At 42.7% G+C, this 21,618-nt stretch overlaps 1 protein-coding gene across 4 annotated transcripts in view; it reads left to right on the top strand.

Annotated features, from left to right (window-relative positions):
- Positions 1-21,618, top strand: part of Mfsd6 (major facilitator superfamily domain containing 6) — an 85,095-nt gene that overhangs the window by 14,452 nt on the left and 49,025 nt on the right. For all 4 annotated transcript variants that reach the window (NM_001432456.1, NM_001106911.2, NM_001432457.1 and 1 more), the window contains 1 exon segment: positions 5,476-7,067. In NM_001432456.1, the coding sequence (NP_001419385.1) occupies positions 5,527-7,067 (1,541 nt within the window). In that variant the 5' untranslated portion in view covers positions 5,476-5,526.

Raw genomic sequence — 21,618 nt, forward strand, 5'->3', positions numbered from 1 at the left:
GGCCTTTTAGGGCCATGTTGTTGATTACTGACATTAGAATCTACTTGGTGACAGAATGTTTCGCTTTCTACAAAATAAACAAAAGGCCATTCTTATCCAGTTGAACCAGCAGTAGACCTGTCCTAGAGAAGCTCAGACATTTCTGTGTACAACATCTAAGGAAACAGTAAGACCAGAAGCTTTCACCAAGATGTGCTGGACGGGTCTGTGTTGGCGACTGCTGTCCCAGTCTTCACAAGCTGCTGTGACAATGCCCCATGTGTGCACCGAGACAAAGTTTAATTTCTCGTGGATCTGGAGACAGGGAACTCCCAGGTCACAGTGCCCAGTGACGACTGCCTTTACCTCAGCTGCCTCTCACTGTGTTCTTACAGGGCCTTTTCTCAGCAGGTGCATTTGGGAACAGAGAAACCTGTTTTGTTGTCTGCGAGGGATCTAATCCTATCTCAAAGGTTCTTCTCTCCGGACCTTTGTCCAAAGACATCCTAGTGGTGCCTGTGGCACTAGGCAGGGAGATGGAAACAGTCGTGGACCTCAGTGTCTGGCTGACTGAGCTGCCGCTCACTCTGAGCACCTACACCTCAGGCATTGCTCAGAGTCTGGTGTTTGTCTGGTCTGCATTTGTGACACTCAGATGCAATCCAATTCAACAAAGGTACATCGGCTCAGATACATCTTAATTTCATTAACATGCAGGCATCCTTTCTGGCTTGTTTCTTTCCCTTGGTCCTGAGGTGACAGAGGTGACTTCATTTCTACCTTGCTTTCTCGTTGTTTCAGTAGTTGGGTTCTGTTTCCTCAAAATCCAAATAGGACATGAAAATGTTGTCTAAAAATGAACGTCCTGGGCCAGCCTAGTGCTGTATGTCTTCAACCCGAGCACTCTGAAGATAGAGTCAGACAGAACTCTGAGTTTGAGGCTAACCTGGTCTACGTAGTGAGTTCTAGGACTTCCCAGGGTTATATTGTGAGACCATGTTTCAAAAACAAAACCAAATGAACAACAACAACAACAAAAAAAACTGTCCTGAATTTAAAGTAGTTATTCCTTATATTTTTAGATTGACATTTCCAAGCGTGTCTTCCATATAGACAAAAAGAGCGGTTCTGCACTTACAGAACATTTCCTTAGTTACTTGTGTTTGTTGACACCTTGTCCGTTTGTTAATGCTTGGGAACTAGTGGGGAAACTTAGAGAACTATAGTAAAAGTCATTGGAATCAAGAGGAAAGATTGGCTTGGGAGTCACTCTTCAGGGCTGAGGTCTGCGTCCTGACATAAGAGTCGCACCTGGGCATCAGGTCCTCTTTGTCTCTCTCAAGAGGACTCGGTGCCCTCCTCTGACTTACTTGCTAAAGTCTCAGCAGTCTTTGTGGAGGACAGGTCATTAAAGGTATCTGACATTGTTAAAAGTCAAGCAGTCAAATATTTTGTACAAGTCTAGAGATGGCTCTGGTGAGTGACAGAGGTGGCTTTGGTCAGTGACAGAGGTGGCTCTGGTCAGTGACAGAGGTGGCTCTGGTGAGTGTGACAGAGGTGGCTCTGGTCAGTGACAGAGGTGGCTCTGGTGAGTGTGACAGAGGTGGCTCTGGTCAGTGACAGAGGTGGCTCTGGTCAGTGACAGAGGTGGCTTACTTATCACTTGAAAAGTCTAAAATCCCGATTCCACTTCAAAAAATAATGTTATTTTCAACTGATCGATCCATAATAATGTAAACATTGTACCTGTGGGTTGGACTATATTTTGGCATGTATACATTTGTTAGTATTTTTTTTAATAAAAAGAAAGCATTTAATTAGGTTAATGGTTCCAGAGTGCTGGAGACATTAGAGTCGAGTGAAGGTATGGAGGTAAAAGAGCTGAGCGCTCACATCTGGAGCCACAAGCCGGAGGCTGAGAACACAATGGGAGTGACACAGAACCTCAAGCCGGCCCCCAGTGACACATCACCAACGATATGATATCTCCTCATCCTTCCCAAGCAGGCTGAGTGTTAGGGACTGAGTATTCAGATATATGAACCTATGGGGCCATTTTCCTTCAAGCCAGCACAGCCCATCAGATTCTGTTCGCTGACAGAGTGAAGGGCTGCAGCTCTGCTGGGCAGGCCCTCCCGTGGAATTCCAGCCATCGCTTCCTGTTTTCTCTACTTTGGAAATTGTAGCCAGTAAACTAACCGGAGCAGATACTCTGACATGCTTTTCTGTGTCCTGGATATTTTGTAATGATTTTTGCCTTTTCAAATATGTATCATTTCTTCATAGTAAAAAAAAAATTTGATATTCTGTCTTTGGATTTCCTTAATGGATGACCCCTGGATTTTTAATCCTTTAAATAAAAGCTGTGTGTGTGTATAGCTTTAAAAGTGAACACATACAAGATCCCCTGTTTTATGTTTTGACAAAAATAACAAACTGCTTGGGCCTTGGTTTCCTTGCTCCTTTCTCCTCGGAGATGCATTTTTCCCCCTTCCTTTCTGTGTTTGAGGTGACTCTTTGGGTATTCTGGTTTGTGGACTTTTGAGTGTGTCTCCAGCTGTAGGAGGTGTGGAGCCGCCTTGCTGTCTGTGCCCTCTTGCTCCCTAGTAGAGGTAATTTTTTGCTGTCTTTGTCAGTGTGACTGGTCACCGTGGGGACACAGAGTGAATTATGAATGTCTTCTCTGGCCCGTGCAACCTTTGTTTTCTCTGTACTTCGCACCAGCTCATCCCAGGCTCTTCCTCGGTTACCCACACTTCCTCTGAGGACCTGGGGAGATGTATCGGTGTTTGACTAATGTCCACACTTCCTCTGAGGACCTGGGGAGATGTATCGGTGTTTGACTAATGTCCACACTTCCTCTGAGGACCTGGGGAGATGTATCGGTGTTTGACTAATGTCCTAATGTCCTTTGGCCAGCAGAGTTGCCAGCTTAACTGCTGAGTTGAACAGAAGAAGATTTTAATGGCCACAGAAAAATAACAACAGAACCTTGTAGAAAGTCTGTCATAACCAGGCAGTAAGAGCTTTTTGTCTGGGGAAAACAGTGTTTTCTCTTGCTACGAAGATAAATAAGGCTTATTTAGGGCTGGGAATGTAGCCTGGTGATAGAGTGCTTGCTGGGCATGCTCAAGGACCCAGATTCTATATCAGCTCCACAAAAGGGAAAAAACCCGGGGGGGGGGGAAATGGGAAAATGAGACTGAGAAATGAATTATTTTGCTCAAGCTTGTGAAGCCCACAGGATGGGCAAATGTATTCATCATCTTAATGCTAGGAATCTCCATAGTTATGGATGGGACCGGGTATGGCTTAATACACAATCCCAGATGCCTAGTTGGGCATAGCTCTGAAGGCCAAATATTTTGGAAGTGTTTCTTAAATCAAAGGGAACTGTGCTGGAAAAGGCAGGGTTCAGAGTTAAATGCAGCTATCAGGAAGTGTGGCAGAGTCCGGCTGATCAAGAACAGCAAGAAAACCACAGCTTTGGTACCCAGTGATGGCTGCTTATACGTCACTGAGAAAGCAATAGTGTTCTGGCTGCTTGATTTGGTCAATTTGCTTGATAGTTGGTAATTATCCTGGAATCCAGTTTAAGGTCATTAAGTAGCCTGTGTATCTCACTTGGCTCTGAAGAAAGGCAAGAAGGAAAGACAATGATCAGACATTTTGTGAAGGAAATGCTGTGATAATACATTTTCATATTTAAAAAATTGGAAATGAAGTGAAGGGGCACGTTATCTAATAAAGTGCCAATGGCCTATTCATTTAAATATAACTCATATTAATTTTACCTCGATTTATGAACCATTTTAACCTAAATATTCTGAAGTTAGAAGCCAGTGACTATGTGCTACATCATTTTGGGGTCTAGAAGATAACCGAGTTTACTAAACAGGTCCCATTAGCTTGTGTTTCCAGCTGTACACGATGGTAAATGCATTTAATCCAGAGGTCCAGCCTGGTCTCCAGAGCAAGTTCTACATAGTGGGATGCTGGCTCAAAAAAAGTTTCTGTTGTTTTTCTAGGAGACTTGTAGAAATTTACATGCATGATTCTGCATTTTTTGAGTGTCAATTCATAGTGGGGAAAAAGAAGTTAAGGTCATGGTCTGGAGTCGCAAGTGGAGTTGATGCTTCTCTCTGCAAGAGGACGTTCAAGGCTTTGAAATGGATGTAATGAACAAGGCTCTTAGCATCCGGAAGTCTTTACTGCAGCCAGAGAGGACAAAGTGATACAAACACAACCCTTTGACTCTAATCATTTCTGTAAGAGAAAGTTATGGGGCATGGCATGGTTCCTATAAATTTATACTATTGGTGTAGTGCTAATCTTTTATACAGAAAACACCCCTTCTTTCAGTTTATTATATAACATATGGTATCTGATGTTTTGGTGGCAGAAATATCCAACCTTTCAATGCTACAACATGACTCTTGCTATTTACAAATGTGTTGGACTACATTTATAACTATCCAAGGATACATGTAGCCCATAAGCTCTAGGCTGTGCAAACTGAGTACTGCATCAGATTATGTACCCAAGCAATAGAGCAGGGTTCAAATCCAGGCCCTGCCACCTATTAGTTAAGCTTGCTAGGCCTCATTTTTCTTATCTGTAATGTGGACAGAAGAGTAGGCTTGTTGTCATTAATGCGATTAATACATGTAAAAGTCTTTAGGTATTGCTTGGTGTAGTAAAAACTCAATAAATGTTTTCTTTCCTTTTTTGTGTGTGTGTACTCCCAGCTAGAGATTGAATTCACATCTATTTCTATATGTGTGTCTTGCTAGAGACTAAACCCAAGGTCTCACATGCAGAGGTCAAATGCTCTACTATGGAGCAATATTGCAGCCTTCAAAAGATAGTACCTGGGGTTGGGGATTTAGCTCAGTGGTAGAGCGCTTGCCTAGGAAGCGCAAGGCCCTGGGTTCGGTCCCCAGCTCCAAAAAAAAAAAAAGAACAACAACAACAACAAAAAGATAGTACCTGTTTTTGGCTCTAATCTCTTAAACTCAATTCCTAAGTGACTAGTTAGAGTAATGGTTCTCAATCAGTGGACAGAAGAGTACTTAATTTTCAAAAGAGATTTTATTTTCCTTTTATTTATGTATATGTATGTACTCCTCCAGTATGTATGTATGTATGTATGTATGTATATGTAAACTTGTATATGTGCCTTTGTCTGTGGAAACCAGAAGAGGTCATTAGAGCCCTGGAGTTGGAGTTAAAGTTGGAAGGGTTGTGAGCCACAAGATGTGGGTACTGAGAGCTGAACTTGGGTTCTATAGGAACAGAAAGTGCCTTTAACCACTGAGCTATTCCTCCATCGTTGTGTTTAGTTTTTCAGGCTCTTCTCCTTGGTCAAGACCCTGTGGCTGTGATAAGATCTTTCTCCCCAGTAGTGATTTTTTCTGCAGCTTGAAGTTCCTCATGTCTCTGCGGACTGAGGTTCTGATTGTCATTGCTAAGTGTCTTTTACACTTCATTTTACAGATCACCACTCAGGATTTTGAAGGTCACTGACCCGGATGGTGGTGGTAAGCCATGGCTGCTGATGATAAAGTTGCTATCCTAACTGATGATGAAGAGGAGCAGAAGAGAAAATATGTGCTTGCTGATCCTTTCAACGGCATCTGCAGGGAATCAGAGCCACCTTCTAACGAAACCCCCTCCTCCACAGAGACTTCCGCCATTCCCGAGGAGGAAATAGACTGGATAGAGAAACATTGTGTGAAAATCAACAATGATCTTCTCATCTCCAAGGTGTTTTATTTCTTCTTTTACTCCGCCTACGGCTCTCTTTACCCTCTCCTGCCCGTGTATTATAAGCAGCTGGGAATGTCGCCAAGCCAGAGTGGACTGCTGGTGGGCATTCGGTACTTCATTGAGTTTTGCAGCGCTCCCTTCTGGGGTGTAGTTGCAGATCGTTTCAAAAAGGGCAAAATTGTCCTCCTCTTTTCGCTTTTGTGTTGGGTTTTGTTTAACCTGGGCATTGGATTCGTCAAACCTGCTACCTTGAGATGTATACCAAAGATCCCCCCAACAGCTCACCCCACCAATGTAAGTCACCCAGTAACCATCCTGCCAATGAACTCCTCCACTGTCGCTTTCTTTACCACACCACCAAAATCACTCGAGAAAAGGAGCCTGCTGTTCTCTGCGACAGAGCCCAATATCTCAAACATAGATCTCTTGTCAACAGCATTGACCTTGACCACCGAACCCACACTACGGCCCCAGACAGAGGGAATTACCCACCACGTTACAGACTTGATTTTGAACACAAGCACAGTGACTCTGCCCCCCACAGGAAATGTCACCAGGGAGACAACCATTGCTGTGGTCACCACCACCAAATCTTTACCGTCTGATCAAGTCACCCTTGTGTATGACCAACAGGAAGTTGAGGCAATATTCTTGGTCATCTTGGTAGTTGTCATAATAGGAGAATTTTTCAGTGCCTCTTCTGTCACGATCGTAGACACAGTAACCCTCCAGTACCTGGGAAAACACCGAGATCGCTATGGGCTCCAGCGCATGTGGGGCTCCCTGGGCTGGGGCCTGGCCATGCTGTCTGTGGGCATTGGGATTGACTACACTCATATAGATGTTCTCATTGATGGGAAGGGGTGTAAGCCCCCCGAATACCGAAACTACCAGATCGTCTTCATCGTCTTTGGAGTTCTCATGACCATGGCCCTGATCGTTGCCACTCAGTTCCGGTTCCGCTACAACCACTTCAACAATAGTGATGGCAAAGGGAAAGAGATGGAGATCCCACAGGTGGAAAGGGACAACTCCACAGAGTCTTCCGAAGAGACTCCAACTGCTGCCACTCACTCGCAGGCTTTCAACTTCTGGGACTTGATCAAGCTGCTGTGTAGTGTGCAGTATGGCTCGGTGCTGTTTGTGGCCTGGTTCATGGGTTTTGGCTACGGCTTTGTGTTCACCTTTCTCTACTGGCATCTGGAAGATCTAAATGGAACTACTACCCTTTTTGGGGTCTGTTCAGTCCTGAGTCACGTGTCCGAGTTGACTGCTTACTTCTTCAGCCACAAGCTTATTGAGTTGATTGGCCACATCAGGTAAGAGAATGCTTTCTATTGGCTGGTCCTCGGCAACTGAATTCTCCATTGTATAGCTTCCTTAGAGTGTTATGCTTTACGTGGGGCTACGTTGGGGGTGGAGCTTTCTGCCGTTCCTCCTCCTTCTCCAAACAGAAATAAAAGGAAGCAAGACATGGGCTTAGCTGGATTATCTAAGTGAAATAAACAGGAGGCTATTACCCCCCCCCCAAAAAAAAGACGTATAGGTATGAGGTTGTGTGTTAAGGGACTTTGACAACTAATGTTTCCAAGTATCAACATAGTGAATTCTCTTATGCCCTGAATCTCAAGGGCTTACCTGTCTGTGGCACTTATGAAGGATTGCTATAGTGGATAATGGTTGTCTTTCTCCAGCCTCTCTACAGTCTCAAATTCCTACTAATAATATAGAGCTAGGCACCATGGCATATAAAGAATGCCAGAGACTGGACATGTAGCCCAGCAACAGAGCCCTTGTGAACATGATACCTGGAACTGCCAGGAAAATAAAAAGAAAGAAAGGTAGAAAAAAATAACTGTTATATATCATTAAAATTGTGATGTAACGTACCATAGTCCTCTAATCCATGATTTTATATGGAAGAGATTTTCATATAACATTTCCCCTGAATTAGCTTAGTTTTTGAAGTTTCGTATGCCTTGATGATCTTTTACCTGAAGTTTCTTATGTCATCCTTTTAGTTAGAATAAACTAGACAGCTGTCTACCTTTTCTGTAGAGTCATCTTTGACCATTAGCACCTGTGTGAAGCAGATTGAAAAGTACCTGGTTATATAGCCTTTCTGCTCTAAAGTGGGGAGAGAACTACATTTAACACCGATGCTGTAGGAAGGTGCAACAGATCTGTCCACAAACTACTAAGTTGATCTCTCTAAACACCTGTGTGTTGTGTGTCTGTGGTACTTTTCAGATCTTGCATTGCCATATGAAATTTTGCGGGCATCAACAGTGGGAAGCCTTGGAAAACACTGGTGTTTATTCATTATTCATTAAGCTGAAGAGAATGTTTTCTAATCTAAAGTTTCAGCGGGAATCACACTTTCCCCGTAGTCATTGTGAAGAGTTTTTCTTGTTTGGTTTTCTTCATAAGGTTGCACCCTGTTCCTTTTATTGCACACATCTTTGACTGTGCGCTGTCACTAAAAGCCAGGCAGTGTATGGATGGTTCACAGAGTTTGAGCCCCCATGGCACAAGCAACTGAACCACTCAGAAAGGGGACTTAAATATTTGGGATCTTTGAGAGCGCTTCTCAGTCTTGTGTAAGCCATGCCTAGTGCATTGCCCTTGATGAATTTGTTCTCTGCACCCTGGATGTGGGAGTGGGCCTCTCTGCTCAAAGTATCTTTTGAATCAGTATTTTATTTCAAAGGATGTGTCCAGTTAGGTGTCAACAATGAGTGGAATTCCAAAACAGTAATTTCATCAGCCAACAGTATAGTGAAAACAGTATAAAATATATGTACATTTTCAAATAGGCCCTCCTTACATCTAGAAAAAGACACTTTCTGGCTATATGAAATATATATTTTCTTTTTGTTGATTTATTTTCTAGTACTGGGGATTGAGCCCAGGGTCCCATGCATGCTAGGTAAGCACTCTGCCATTGAGCTATCTCCCCAGGCCTTAAATACATACCTTCTATAACAAAATCATAGTCGATTTACTTCTGTGTTTGACAATTCAGTGAACTTTCGTAGCCTTCCTTTCTAAGCAGTATCAGTAACTACTGTGGCTACATAAACTTAATTCCCTGGTTTTATGTACCAAACCCCACCTCCCTTTTTCTGCTTAGTGATGTAATCAAGAAGGTGGCTTCTCTGTTTCACAGCTGCTCTCTAGAGAGAGCTCTGAGGATTCCATCCATGTAAGGTTATTCTCCCATTTTGCTTTTCAATTTTCTCCATTAAAATATTAAGTAGACTCTTGAGGGATAGCTGAGTTGGTAAAAATGTTTTCCACAAAAGCACAAGCACCTGAGTCTGAATTCCTAGACTCCACAGGTAACCTGGATGTGGTAGTGTGTCTGAAATTCCAGCATTCTGGTGGAGGTGGGAGGAGGGGTGAGTTCACAGGCCAGCTAGTCTGTGGCACATGGCATGGAAACAACGTAGAGCCGCATCCCAAACATGGTGGATGGTGGGGATGGTCACCTAGGACAGTCTTCGACTTCACACACATGCCTAGTATGTGTGTGTCTGCAGTCGCAAACATGACCATTCGCATAGAGTCACACACGTCATACACAGATACACAAAACATGTTACTAATGAAAAATTCTAATAGTTCCCATAAGATAACGCCCACCCTTGCACTCAGAGACAGAGGGCTCTTTCGGTATCAACTTTGAGAACCCAGTCAGGTGGTGGTTGTTGAGCTGTGGGAGTTGAAATGTGTAAAGAGGGCCACTCAGCTTTTCGTTAGAAAAATATCAGTACATGAAAAGGCCTAGGGAATTGTCTTTCTGAGAATTGTAGACTTTATACAGATCATATATCTAAGCTCCTGGTGTATTTCTGTGCATTTTGTTGTTGTTTGGTTCCTATTGAGACCTTTTGGAGTTAATGCTACTGTAAAACTTTGAAAATATCCTAACACAGCAACCATGTCTTCATAAAATAATTGTGCACGTGTGTGAAGTGTGCGTGTGTTTGCATGCATGTAGAGGCTATATTAGATGCCATTTACCTTGTTTTTCTTTTCCTTTTTTTTTTTTTTTTTTTTGTCTTTACTTTTGGGAGGTTTGGGCTTGGAGTAAGATCTCACTGTGTAGCTCTGGCTGATTTGGAAGCCTTTAATGCAGACCGAGGCTGGCCTCAAACTCACATAAACCCACCTGCCTTTCCCTCCTGAGTGATGGGATTAAAGCCACCATGCCTAGCTCTCCTTGTTTCTCTTAGAACAGGATCTGTCTCTGGTCTGGGATTTGCCTATTAGTCCAGCAGGCCTGAGAGCCCAGGAGTGTTAATCACCTGTGGTAAGTGGTACTCAGGGAAACTGGTCTTGTATTAGGTCATTGCACTGCTCTGCTCTGGGCAGCAGGCTTTTCTACCCAAGATGTCTCTGTGCTGCATCAGGTGCCACTGTGGAGCCCACCTGCTGTCTAACCGACGGGCCCATCAGCTGTGTGGGTGTCTCCTTCCTTTACTTCTCCGGCCTTTCCCTCCTGCTCCTAGTAACCAGTTAACTTCTCCATTCTCTCCCTTAAAGTACTCAGAATAAGACAGATTGGTGCCTGTCTCCCTGATTAGATGCTGACTCATACAGCACCCGACAGCCCAGTGACAGTGGCAGCCACTGTGATGAAATAGAATGCAAACCAACAATGTCCTTTTTTCCCTCCTAGACACAGTCTCACTGTGTCACCCTCGATGGCCTGGAACTCTCTGTATAGACCAGGCTCATCTGCTGCCTCTGCCTCCTGTATGCTGGGGCTAAAGGTGTGTCCACCACACCTGACTAACTCACTTCTTGATTTAAAAAGCAAGACAATGGTGGGCCTTAAACAACCTTTGCGTCTCTTCCAACTTAAAGGAGGAGCAGTTCTTTTTATCAAGCATTTCCTCCTGGGCTGATCAGATGACTCAGCAGGTGTCTGCCACCATGCCTGATGGCCATACTTTAATCACCGGAACATACTTTAGGAGAAAGCCAGTTCTCTGCGCTGTCCTCTGCCCTCCACACACATAGCTGCCTATGCACACCACCCCTGCCCCCACAGAGCTAATAAATAGGAAGCACTTATTAAAGTATTTGATCATAGTAAAATGTCTTAAATGACATCATTAAGTTTGTAATTTTGTTCTATGCGCTCTAAATGATCAAGTATTGCTTGTAGTATTTAAAATAATCAGGGTAATTGTGCAATTTACTTGAATAATTACCTGGGCCTTGAGAATCTCAGATTAACTGAATGCAAACTAAATGGGTTGGGAAAGACAAAGACTACTGAAGGTCAAACTGATGCTGGCATGAGCAATGTGACCTTTCTTTGGTGGCATTCACCTTGTGGAGAAGGCAGGTTGTCTCTGCCCTTGACTTTGCCAGTAGCTAGACCAGCTGCCCAGTGAGAGGTTGTCTCTACCTCTCAAGCACCCAGACTGCAAGAACATGCCACCACATCTTACATGGGTGTGGGGATCAAACTCAGCAAGGACACTGACAATTAAATTATCTTCCCAGCCCATTTAGCACTAGGCTAATTAAAATTAATTAATTCCAAACAACCAAGTACCTTTGCCCTTGGTGAGTTGATGGAGTCTCGCTAGTTGATCAGATAAAGTATACTAACTTGGAGATGGGAAAGTGATGCCCTGTTTCCTCTACCAGAACAGGCTGAGTGGTTGACTGTTTTTCATTGTCACAGTGGAGTCAGAGCCACAGTCTTGCTCCCATGTCAGCATCAGTGTGGAGAATGTGGAATGATGAGTGGTCTGCTGTGGGAATTAGATGTTTACCCCAAGATCTGAGGCAGGCAGATTGCAGTCAAAATGACTGTGTCCTTTGCCTTCTGTGGAAAGAAGACCATAATCACCCTGGAAGCCTCCATTTCACAGGGCTCGGTTTTGTTATTGCTTTTCATATTGCTCGTACCACGAAAAAAGTGTGGTGAAGAGGACAAATGTACAGTCGCCCTCTAACTCTTGAAATTGGTCAGTCATCCAAACGCTTCTGTTAATTTTTTACATTGCTTTGTGCCTTTGTTACAGTTTTGAAGTATTTGGGTGTGGCAAGAAGCCCAGTTTTTCCAGAAGCAGTTTCATACAGACCATGACTTTGTGCGGTTTCGAACTCTGTCTCTTCAATTATTAAGTTCTAAGCTCTGCATGACATTATTTTCCCAATTTTACACTATATTTAGATATATTAATTCTCACATTCTAAAATGAACTAGGCTAGAGATAAAATCGTTCAGGTCCCTCATTTAAAGATGTTGCCTGGCACCTTTGGCCTTGGAGCCTGCGCTGGCTTCCATCCTGTGTCAGCTCTGTCCCTAACTAGACAGTGCTGGCTGTGCTGCTGGGGGTAGACTCAATATGGCTGCCTGCTGGCTGTGGTACTGGGTGTCCGGCTGGGTGTGGTGCTGGCTGTGCTGCTGGGGGTGCTGCCTGCTGGGTCATCTGCTACCCCAAGTAACTTATTTTCAATTTATCAGAGTAGTTAAGAGAATACATGAATCACACTGTTTGCATACTAGAAAGTAGACTCAAATATGGCTGGTTCTAGGTTTCCTGCTTAGGTATTCAGTGTGGGGCTGTGCATGACTACCATAGCACATGTCCGGAGGGCAAGTGGAGTTGGCTTATGGAAGTGAGTTCTTTCCTTCACCATGTGAGTCCTTGAAAAGAGACTCATGCCCATCATGCGTGCTGATGTGAGCGTCTTGCTGACCCTAGGTGCCTTTTTCTAAGGTATCGTCTTTTATAGAAACATTGGTACATTGTGCCCAGTGTGTGTGTATGTGGGGGGTTGTTAACTGACTTTGTTAGCCGGTGCTCTTTAGAACCATGGGGACACATCCTGTTGGTTAAAGTGCTTGCTGTGCAAGTGGATGACTTGAGTTCAGATCCCCAGAAACCATACAAAGCTGGAATGATAGCACGTATCTGTGCCCTTGACATTTCCACAGCGAGATGGAAGGCAAAGTGGGAATCCCTGGAAGCTCCTGGGCCACCCAGCCTGGTGTGTGCAGTGGAGACAAGAGACCCTGTCTCATGGTGAAAGACAATGACTGACACCAAGACTGTCCCTCTGATTTCCACACCTGTGCCAACACACACACACACACACACACACACACACACACACACACACACACACACACACACCAATATTCATTCATATGGAAATGCATGCATAATCACACACAGGACAGTATTTCATATGGAAATGCATATATAAAAACACCCCCCCCACACACAGAGACAGAGACCGAGAGAGACACAGAGACAGAGACAGACAGACAGAGAGACACAGAGACAGAGACAGACAGACAGACAGACAGGGCGTCGGGGAGGTATGTTCCACCATCATCATTGAACACAAGAATGAGAAATGGTTCTCAGTTCCCCCAAGGTTGATGTCATGACTAGCATGATCCTAGTTGTATAAAAGAGAAAGTAATTTATTTCTTGTCACCACTTACTGCATAAAATCACATTTCTATCCCAGTATCTTCACTTAAAAAACCCATTGGCAGCATAAGTCGGGAAGCAATTCTGTTTTCACTGTGACCATTTTCGAGTTACTCTAGGGAAGGAGCCTGTGACTTCCACCACTGACTGACTGTGTGGAGCACAGGGAGGTGGTTTTACCGGTTTTTCTTTGAGCCCCAGATTGCAGAACTGCTGATTTCAAAACAGGCTTCTCTTTTAGAAGGGAGATAATTTTTCAGAGGAGATTTAGAGCATGTATTAAAGACACTATTGTCAGAAAAAAAATGATATGCAATCTCCACCCTTGCTCAAAGGGCATACACTTGAATATTTTTTCTCTTTTTTTATTGGATATATTTCTTTATTTACATTTCGAATGTTATTCCCTTTCCTGGTTCCCTGTCCATAAACCCCCTATTCCCTCCCCCTCCCCATAAGGGTGTTCCCCCCTTAGCCCCACCCCCACACTCCCCTGCCCTGGGGGTCCAACCTTGGCAGGACCAAGGGCTTCCCCTTACACTGGGGCCCAACAAGGCCATCCTCTGCTACATTTGCAGTTGGAGCCCTGGGTCAGTCCATGTATAGTCTTTTGGTTGTGGTTTAGTCCCTGGAAGCTCTGGTTGATTGGCATTGTTGTTCTTATGGGGTTGCAAGCCCCTTCTGCTCTTTCAATTCTTTCTCTAATTCCCCCAATGGGGGTCCCCGTTCTCGGTTCAGTGATTTGCTGTTAGCTTTCTCCTCTGTATTTGTCATGTTCTGGCTGTGTCTTTCAGGAGAGATCTATATCTGTTCCCTTTCAGCATGCAAACTTGATTATTTTTAAGATTGTCTTTGTAAATTCAGCTAACCCTACATGCATGCACACACACACACACACACACACACACACACACACACACACACACACACACAAGCATTCTCTAAAAGAGACTCCATCCCCAAACAATGTTTAGAATTTTCCTGGCCTGTGATAGAGTTAAGTGCCTTGTCTGACTTTTTTTTTTTTTTTTGGTGATGACCTTCACAGAGTCAGATTGAGGCAATCTTCCTGGATGCATGTGGGGACCCTGTAGACCTCCTAACTCCTGGCAGATTCTTCCATCCAACAGAGATACAGCCAGAAGTACCTTACTGTGCAGAATCTTGCAGCTCCAATTGTCACAGTTCCCTCTAATTCCAGAAAAGCTAACAGAAAGGCAGTCCTAACCAATAAAAACAATATCAGCTATAAATTCTGACTAGGCAGCTCTTTAGGATATGACCATGAAAGAAAATTTGTCAGTTATATTTCCAACGTTTAGAGGGCAGTGGGATGCATTCTACCTAAAAAGAATCCCGTGAGTCACATATCGAATCAGGTATTCCACAGTGACCAAAGAGAGGTAATCTGTATCAGTTACTGATGCTGGGACAGCACAGCCTGGAACTGAAGACTGGGGAGACCAGAGATCAGCACTTGATTCCTGGGATACGTGTGTCCCTGGTTCTTCAGCAATGATGGCTGGTTTCTAACATTGAGCTTCAACATTAAACAACACAACACAGTAGAAGACTCCATTAATTCTAGATTTAAAGGAACCAGAGTTTAGAAGACCTGAGGTGTAAGACGCTAGGAAATTTCGGGGATGAGGATATGATGCTCCCACCTTGCTGGCCTGGGTGAGCCACTAAGGAAGGTAACATCGCTACTCCAGTTGCCAGGACACTCTGTTTGATACAGTCCTGGTTCTAAGAAACTAAACAGAACTCCCCAATCCTGTGCATGTCTGTGTGTCGGTCTGTGACTTACAGACACATAAGAGTTAATAGGTATTTTTACTTGTAGAGTATAAAATATTACTATAATTGGGTGGGTCTGAGATGGAATTATTAGGTAGGTTAACAAAATGAGCAAATTAGAGCTTTTCTTATTACAAAACAAAAGTTAGTGACTTGGGATTTTTAGATTTGTTTTTATCTGTGCTGACGGGTGAGAAAGAGAAGCTAAGTCAGAACAAGTCCGTCACCAGTGACTCTTCTTTGTTACTTGTGCAAACTGGAGCATTTTGAAATTAAAATAAGAGCGATTCTTGGCTGGTTTTGTCTCTTCAAGTCCAGTCTATACATGGAAGACATATAAGCCATATTTTGTAAGTACAGTTCATAATGATAGGCATCAAAAGGGAAAGAAATAAAATACAAGACGTTGTTTACATTCTCTTTAGTGCCTCCCCTCTCGTGTGTGTGTGTGTGTGTGTGTGTGTGTGTGTATGTGTTGTGTGTGTGTGTATGTTGTGTGTGTTTGGTGTGTGTGTGTGTGTGTGTGTGTGTGTGTATGTGTGTATACATGCGTGTAGGTTAGAGGGCAACTTTTACTGCTGGTTCTCAGTTGCTGTCCAGTTTTTTTGTTTGTTTGTTTGTTTGTTTGTTTTTGAGACAGATTCTTCTTGTAGCCTGGAACTCACCAGGTAAACCAGTCTCGCTGACTGGTGGCAGAGAATCTGCTTGCCTCTGCCTCCCTAGTGCTGGGATTATAACTGGAAGTGGGGGTTGCCACTCCTAGTATTTTGTTTTTATATGGGTTCTGGGGATTAAATTTAGGTCATGTTTCCATGGAGAGCCTTTTAACAATCAAGCTATCAACCCAGCCTTCTTAGTACCATTCCTTAAGGCCTTGGGTATATAATATAAACATTGAATCTCTGTGATAGCTTACATAGAGCATGATTGTAATTATAGCTATTATTTTTTTTTATGTGGGTCGATTTCTGTTTTTCAATTTCTTCTTTATTCTCCCTCCGAAGAAATCAGTATACATCAGAAAAGCTTCTTGGAGTTATTTCAAGTTTAGAATATTGCTACTAAAGTGTACGGAGTAAAGTCTGAAAACAAGTAGAAGAATTTGTGATTGGGACTCAAAAGGAAGTAATTTGACTCATGTCCTTTGAAAGAGCATCTTTGTAAAAATATGTATTTGTATAATATATCCTAGCCCCAAGGCTGACTTATTATAAGGGTCCACTTGGAACTCATCTATTCATAGCTCACAACAAAAGGCTACTGTTCCAAGAACAAAAACAAATCCTTGGTTTACAGTTATTAGCGTTCTAGTCTCTTCCACCTTCAGGGTTGATGAGACACTCAGAGGCTTAATGACAGCAGGATTGACTTGTTACACTACCCAAGCTTTCTGACTGTGGCTACATGCCAAGATGTTAGCCAAGGTGTGCACTAGACAAGCATGAAGACTGCACAAGCCTACAAGTTCTCTGTTTACACAATCACAGTGAGACTCATCTAGAATTACATAAACGGTAAAGAAATACACATATATGAAAGAAACAGGGGGCCATTTATGTTTACTGTCCTTTTCTTACAGTAAAAAGCAGAACAATGGCATTCAGTAGTAGTCATAAGAAGGAATTGTGTGCAAGAGGTAGACTATGTCAGTATAGAAGGCTCTCAAAATACTGAGACAAAATTAAGTGGGTAAATATCTGAATGATGTGCTTTGCTACATTTAATAGATTCTAACAACACATAAATATTAAAGGTTGAACATTTTATGGATAAACAAACATATTTAGAAAAATACTGAATGAAGTGATGCAGAATATATTCTAGTTGTTATAAGACTTGGATTTGTTTTTGAGGAAAAGGGAGAAGAGAAAACCCATGCTGTATGACAATACAGGAAGGAGGGAAGTGGGTCCTGAGTTTCCATTTCTTGATGTTCAGTGTTCTTTGCATTTTCTTTTGTTTGTATTTCCTATTGGAAAAGTAGTTTGAATACCTTGTCACCTTATAGTGGACTTCTATGACCATTCTACTATTGAATACCCAAATATATGTGTCTAAGTCATTGTAGCTGTGTCTTAAAGTGGCATACCCTTCAAAATATATCAGGTACACACTAAGAATTTTTATACTTACTATGTTTATTACTACATTTCCCCTAAATAACATAAGCATAAATTATTTAAAATGTGCTTTCTGTTATTACTATAGCCTCTGGCTCTATTTTCTTTTATTTAATGGTGAGACTTGGTCATGCTTACATATCTAATTAAGAATTTATGTTCTGAGAACTGAAAGCCAGTTGCCAAGGAGAGCAGACGTAAGACTAACTCCTTTGCTCTGAGCAACCTGCCTAGAGGCCTCAGGACACACAAACCCAGGAACAGTCTGGGACAGGATCCTTCCGGTTTCTGGCTGCACCCAGAGCTGACCCGGTCCCACAGCTGTCTTTACCCAGATCCATGAGTGTAAGAAAACAGGTGTACAAGAGTGCTGACACACAGGCTTACAGGAGAATCAAGCCACTGTCAGAGACAGCAAGCCCACCTATACATGGAAGCCGAACAACACTACTCAACGGTAACTTGGTCAAGGAAGAAATAAAGAAACTAAAGGCTTTTTAGAAGTTAATGAAAATGAAGGCAAACCATACTCAAACTTATGAGACCCAATGGAAACAGTGCTAAGAGGAAAACTCATAGTTCTGAGTGCCTCCAGAAAGAAATTGGAGAGCGCATACATTAGTCATCAGGGAAATGCAAATCAAAACAACACTGAGATTCCACCTCACACCAGTTAGAGTGGTTTAGATAAAAAACTCAGGTGACAATAGATGCTAGCAAGGATGTGGAGAAAGAGGAACACTCCTCCATTGTTGGTGGGATTGCAAGCTGGTACAACCACTCTGGAAATCAGTCTGGAGGTTCCTTAGAAAATTGGACATTGTACTAATGGAGGAACCAGCTATACCTCTCCTGGGCATATACCCAAGAGATACTCTAACATATAAGAAGGGCACATGCTCCACTGTGTTCATAGCAGCCTTATTTATAATAGCCAGAAGCTGGAAAGAACCCAGATGCCCTTCAACAGAGGAATGGATACAGAAAATGTCTATCTACACAATGGAATACTACTCAGCTATCAAAAACAATGACTTCATGAAATTCATAGACAAATGGCTGGAACTAGAAAATATCATCCTGAATGAGATAACCCAATCACAAAACAAAACAAAACAAAACAAAACTACACATGCTCACTGATAAGTGGATATTATCCCAAAAGCTTGAATTACCCAAGATACAATCCATAAACCACATGAAGCTCAAGAAGAAGGATGACCAAAGTGTAGATGCTTCAGTCCTTCTCAAAAGGAGGAATAAAAATATTCATAGGAGGAGATATGGTGACAAAGTTTGGAGCAGAGTCTGAGGGAATGATCATTCAGAGCCTGCCCCACCTGGGGATCCAGCCCACATGTATATAGTCATCAAACATAGACGATATTTATGAAGCCAAGAAGTGCATGCTGACAGGAGCCTGATATAGCTGTCTCCTGAGAAGCTCAGCCAAAGCAAGACAAATACAGAGGTGAATGCTAGCAGCAAGTCATTGAACTGAGAATGGGGTCCACACTGGAGGAAGTAGAGAAAGGATTGAAGGAGGTGAACGGGCTTTCAATCCCATAAGAACAACAATACCAACCAACCAGAGCTCCCAGGGACTAAACCACTATGCAAGGAGTACACATGGACAGACCCATGGCTCCAGCTGCATATGTAGCAGAGGAAGGCCTTGTTGAGCATGGGATGAGAAGTCCTTGGTCCTGCCAAGGCTGGACCCCCTAGTATAGAGGAATGTCAGCTTGGGAAGGGGGGATGGTTGGGGAGGGGGAACACCCTCATAGAAGAAGGGGGAAGGGGATGGGATAGGGGACTTATGCATGGGAAATCAGGAAAGGGAATAACATTTGAAATGTAAAGAAAACAATATCCAGTAAAAAATAAAAGAAAATTACCAAGTCTAGAAAACAAAAAGAATTTATGTTCTACTATGTCCACCAACAACAGCACTAATTTGAGTAGTAACTATAGTTCTTTTTTATAAAAGGCAATGGGGTTGGGTGGGCTGTTGAGAATGTGAAAGGACCCAGGCTTGATCTCCAGAACAGGGGTGAGGTAGAGTAAGAAGTGTATGTGGGGGGTGAAGGTGGGGGGGGGGAGTAAAGCTCACACGAGGATAGGAAAAAGCCAATTAATGTAGTCTGAACAGCTCTGTGATTACTTGATTCCTTCAGTGTCAGTCTGCTTATTAGATAAACCAAAAGCCTAAGTCATTTAACTACTCATATGTCTACATATCCATGGAAAGATTTAGAGAGTTGCAAGTATGTAATTTAAAAGAGAAGAAATTCCTAGAACCCTTTTATTTGTAATATCTCTCTCCAAAGCCTTTTTCACCTAAGGAAGAAATAAAACCATAATTCATTCTCTTTTTTATAGATAGTTTATGTATTTACATTTCAAATGTTTTCCCTTTCCCAGTTCCTCCCTCACCCATCCCCCATTACCTTTGTTTCTATGATATGATGCTCCCCCTCCCACTCGACCACTCCCAATTCAAGACCCTAGAATTCCCCTACACTGGGGAAAAGAGCCTTCACAGGACCACGAGCTTCTCCTCCTATTGATGCCAGACAATGCCACCCTCTGCTACATATGTGGCTGGAGCCATGGCTACCTCCCTGTGTAATCTTTGTTTCATGGTTTAGTCTCTAGGAGCTCTGGGGGAGGGGTGGTCTAGTTGATTGATACTGTTATTCTTCCTATGGGGTTGCAAATCCCTTCAGCTCCTATAGTCCTTTATCTCCTCCACTGGGGTCCCAGTGCTCAGTCAGATGGTTAGCTGCAAGCATCCTCATCTATATCAGTAAGGCTCTGGTAGAACCTCTCAGGCTCCTGTCAGCAAGCACTTCTTGGCATTAGCAATATTGTCTGGGTTTGGTGGCTGCATCTGGGACAGATGGCATTTCCTTCAGTCTGTGCTCTACTCATTGTGCCTGTATTTCCTCCTGGGAGTATTTTGTTCACCTTTCTAAGAAGGACTGAAGCATCCACACTTTGGTCTTCCTTCTTCTTGAGCCTCATATGATCTGTGAAATGTTTCGTGGGTATTCCAAGCTTTTGGGATAATATCCAATTATCAGTAAATACATACCATGTGTGTTCTTTTGTGACCTCACTCAGGATGATATTTTCTAGTTCCATCCATTTGGCTAAGAATTTCAGGAAGTCATTGTTTTTTAATAACTGAGTAGTATTCCACTGTGTAAATGTACCACACTTTCTGTATCCATTCCTCTATTGAAGGGCATCTCGGTTCTTTCCATTTTCTGGCTATTATAAATAAGGCTGCGATGAACATAGTGGAGCACGTGTCTTTTTTATATGTTGGGGCATCTTTTGGGTATATGCCCAAGAGAGGTATAGCTGGATCCTCAGGTAGTACTATGGCCAATTTTCTGAGGAACCTCCAGACTAATTGTTGCTGTAAAATTATATTAAAAAATGGTTTTCTTTTACCCCCTCTAGATCCAGCACCGCAGTGCCCCAAGATATCTGATAGACATCTTGCCAGAAACACACATCCATGTTGGGCCAGTGTCTCCATCACCACACACTCTCCCAAATTCTCCACAAGAATAAACACACAACACAACAACCTCTGATGTAATTGAAAAGGTATAATTGCCCACCTAAACATACAAAGCCCTGTACACATCCATCCCTTAAGAATATTCATAACAACCTGTAAATATACAGAATGGAATCTTAACGTCAGCCTCCATGTTCTCCGAGACTTCTCTTCCAGCCTCCTCCCCTTCCCTCAAACTTTCTCCTGCCCATCCTTCCTTCTCATCCAATGACAGGCCTCATTCTATCTTGTGCCTGCCTTACCTGTATGACATCATCCCACATTTCACCCTTTTCGTCTAATTAAAAAAAACAAAAACAAAAACAAAAACAAAAACTTTTCTCTCAAATATAAACTGAGCACAACTATTATCATTTTGTATTTCTGGCTTGCCAAAACTATTAGTCAGCTATTCTTCATAATTTGTCCTTTTCTAGACAGTGTTAGTCTGCAGATGAAACAGGCAGTTTTGTCCAGTGGCTGCCTAGCCACAAAGTATTACCTCACCTGGAGGTAGAGATGTTCACATTCTTCATTAAATCCACCAAAGGGGAAGATATGTCTCAACAAAAGATACCATTAAGTCTCATATTTTGTGGATTTCTGAAGTTTTTGAAAACCATTTATCTATATAATCTGTTGGTTGCCTTTTTGTCCTATTGACAATGTCTTTTGCCTTACAGAAGCTTTGTAATTTTATGAGGTCCCATTTGTTGATTCTTGATCTTAGAGCTTAAGCTATTAGTGCTCTGTTCAGGAAATTTTCCTGTGCCCATGTGTTCCAGGCTCTTCCCCACTTTTTCTTTTATTTGTTTCAGTGTATCTGGTTTTATGTGGAGATCACTGATACACTTGGACTTGAACTTTGTACAAGGTGGTAAGAATGGATCAATTTGCATTCTTT

The sequence above is a fragment of the Rattus norvegicus genome, chromosome 9 (genome assembly GCF_021556685.1).
Source record: "Rattus norvegicus strain SHRSP/BbbUtx chromosome 9, alternate assembly SHRSP_T2T, whole genome shotgun sequence".
NCBI classification, from domain to species: Eukaryota; Metazoa; Chordata; class Mammalia; order Rodentia; family Muridae; genus Rattus; species Rattus norvegicus.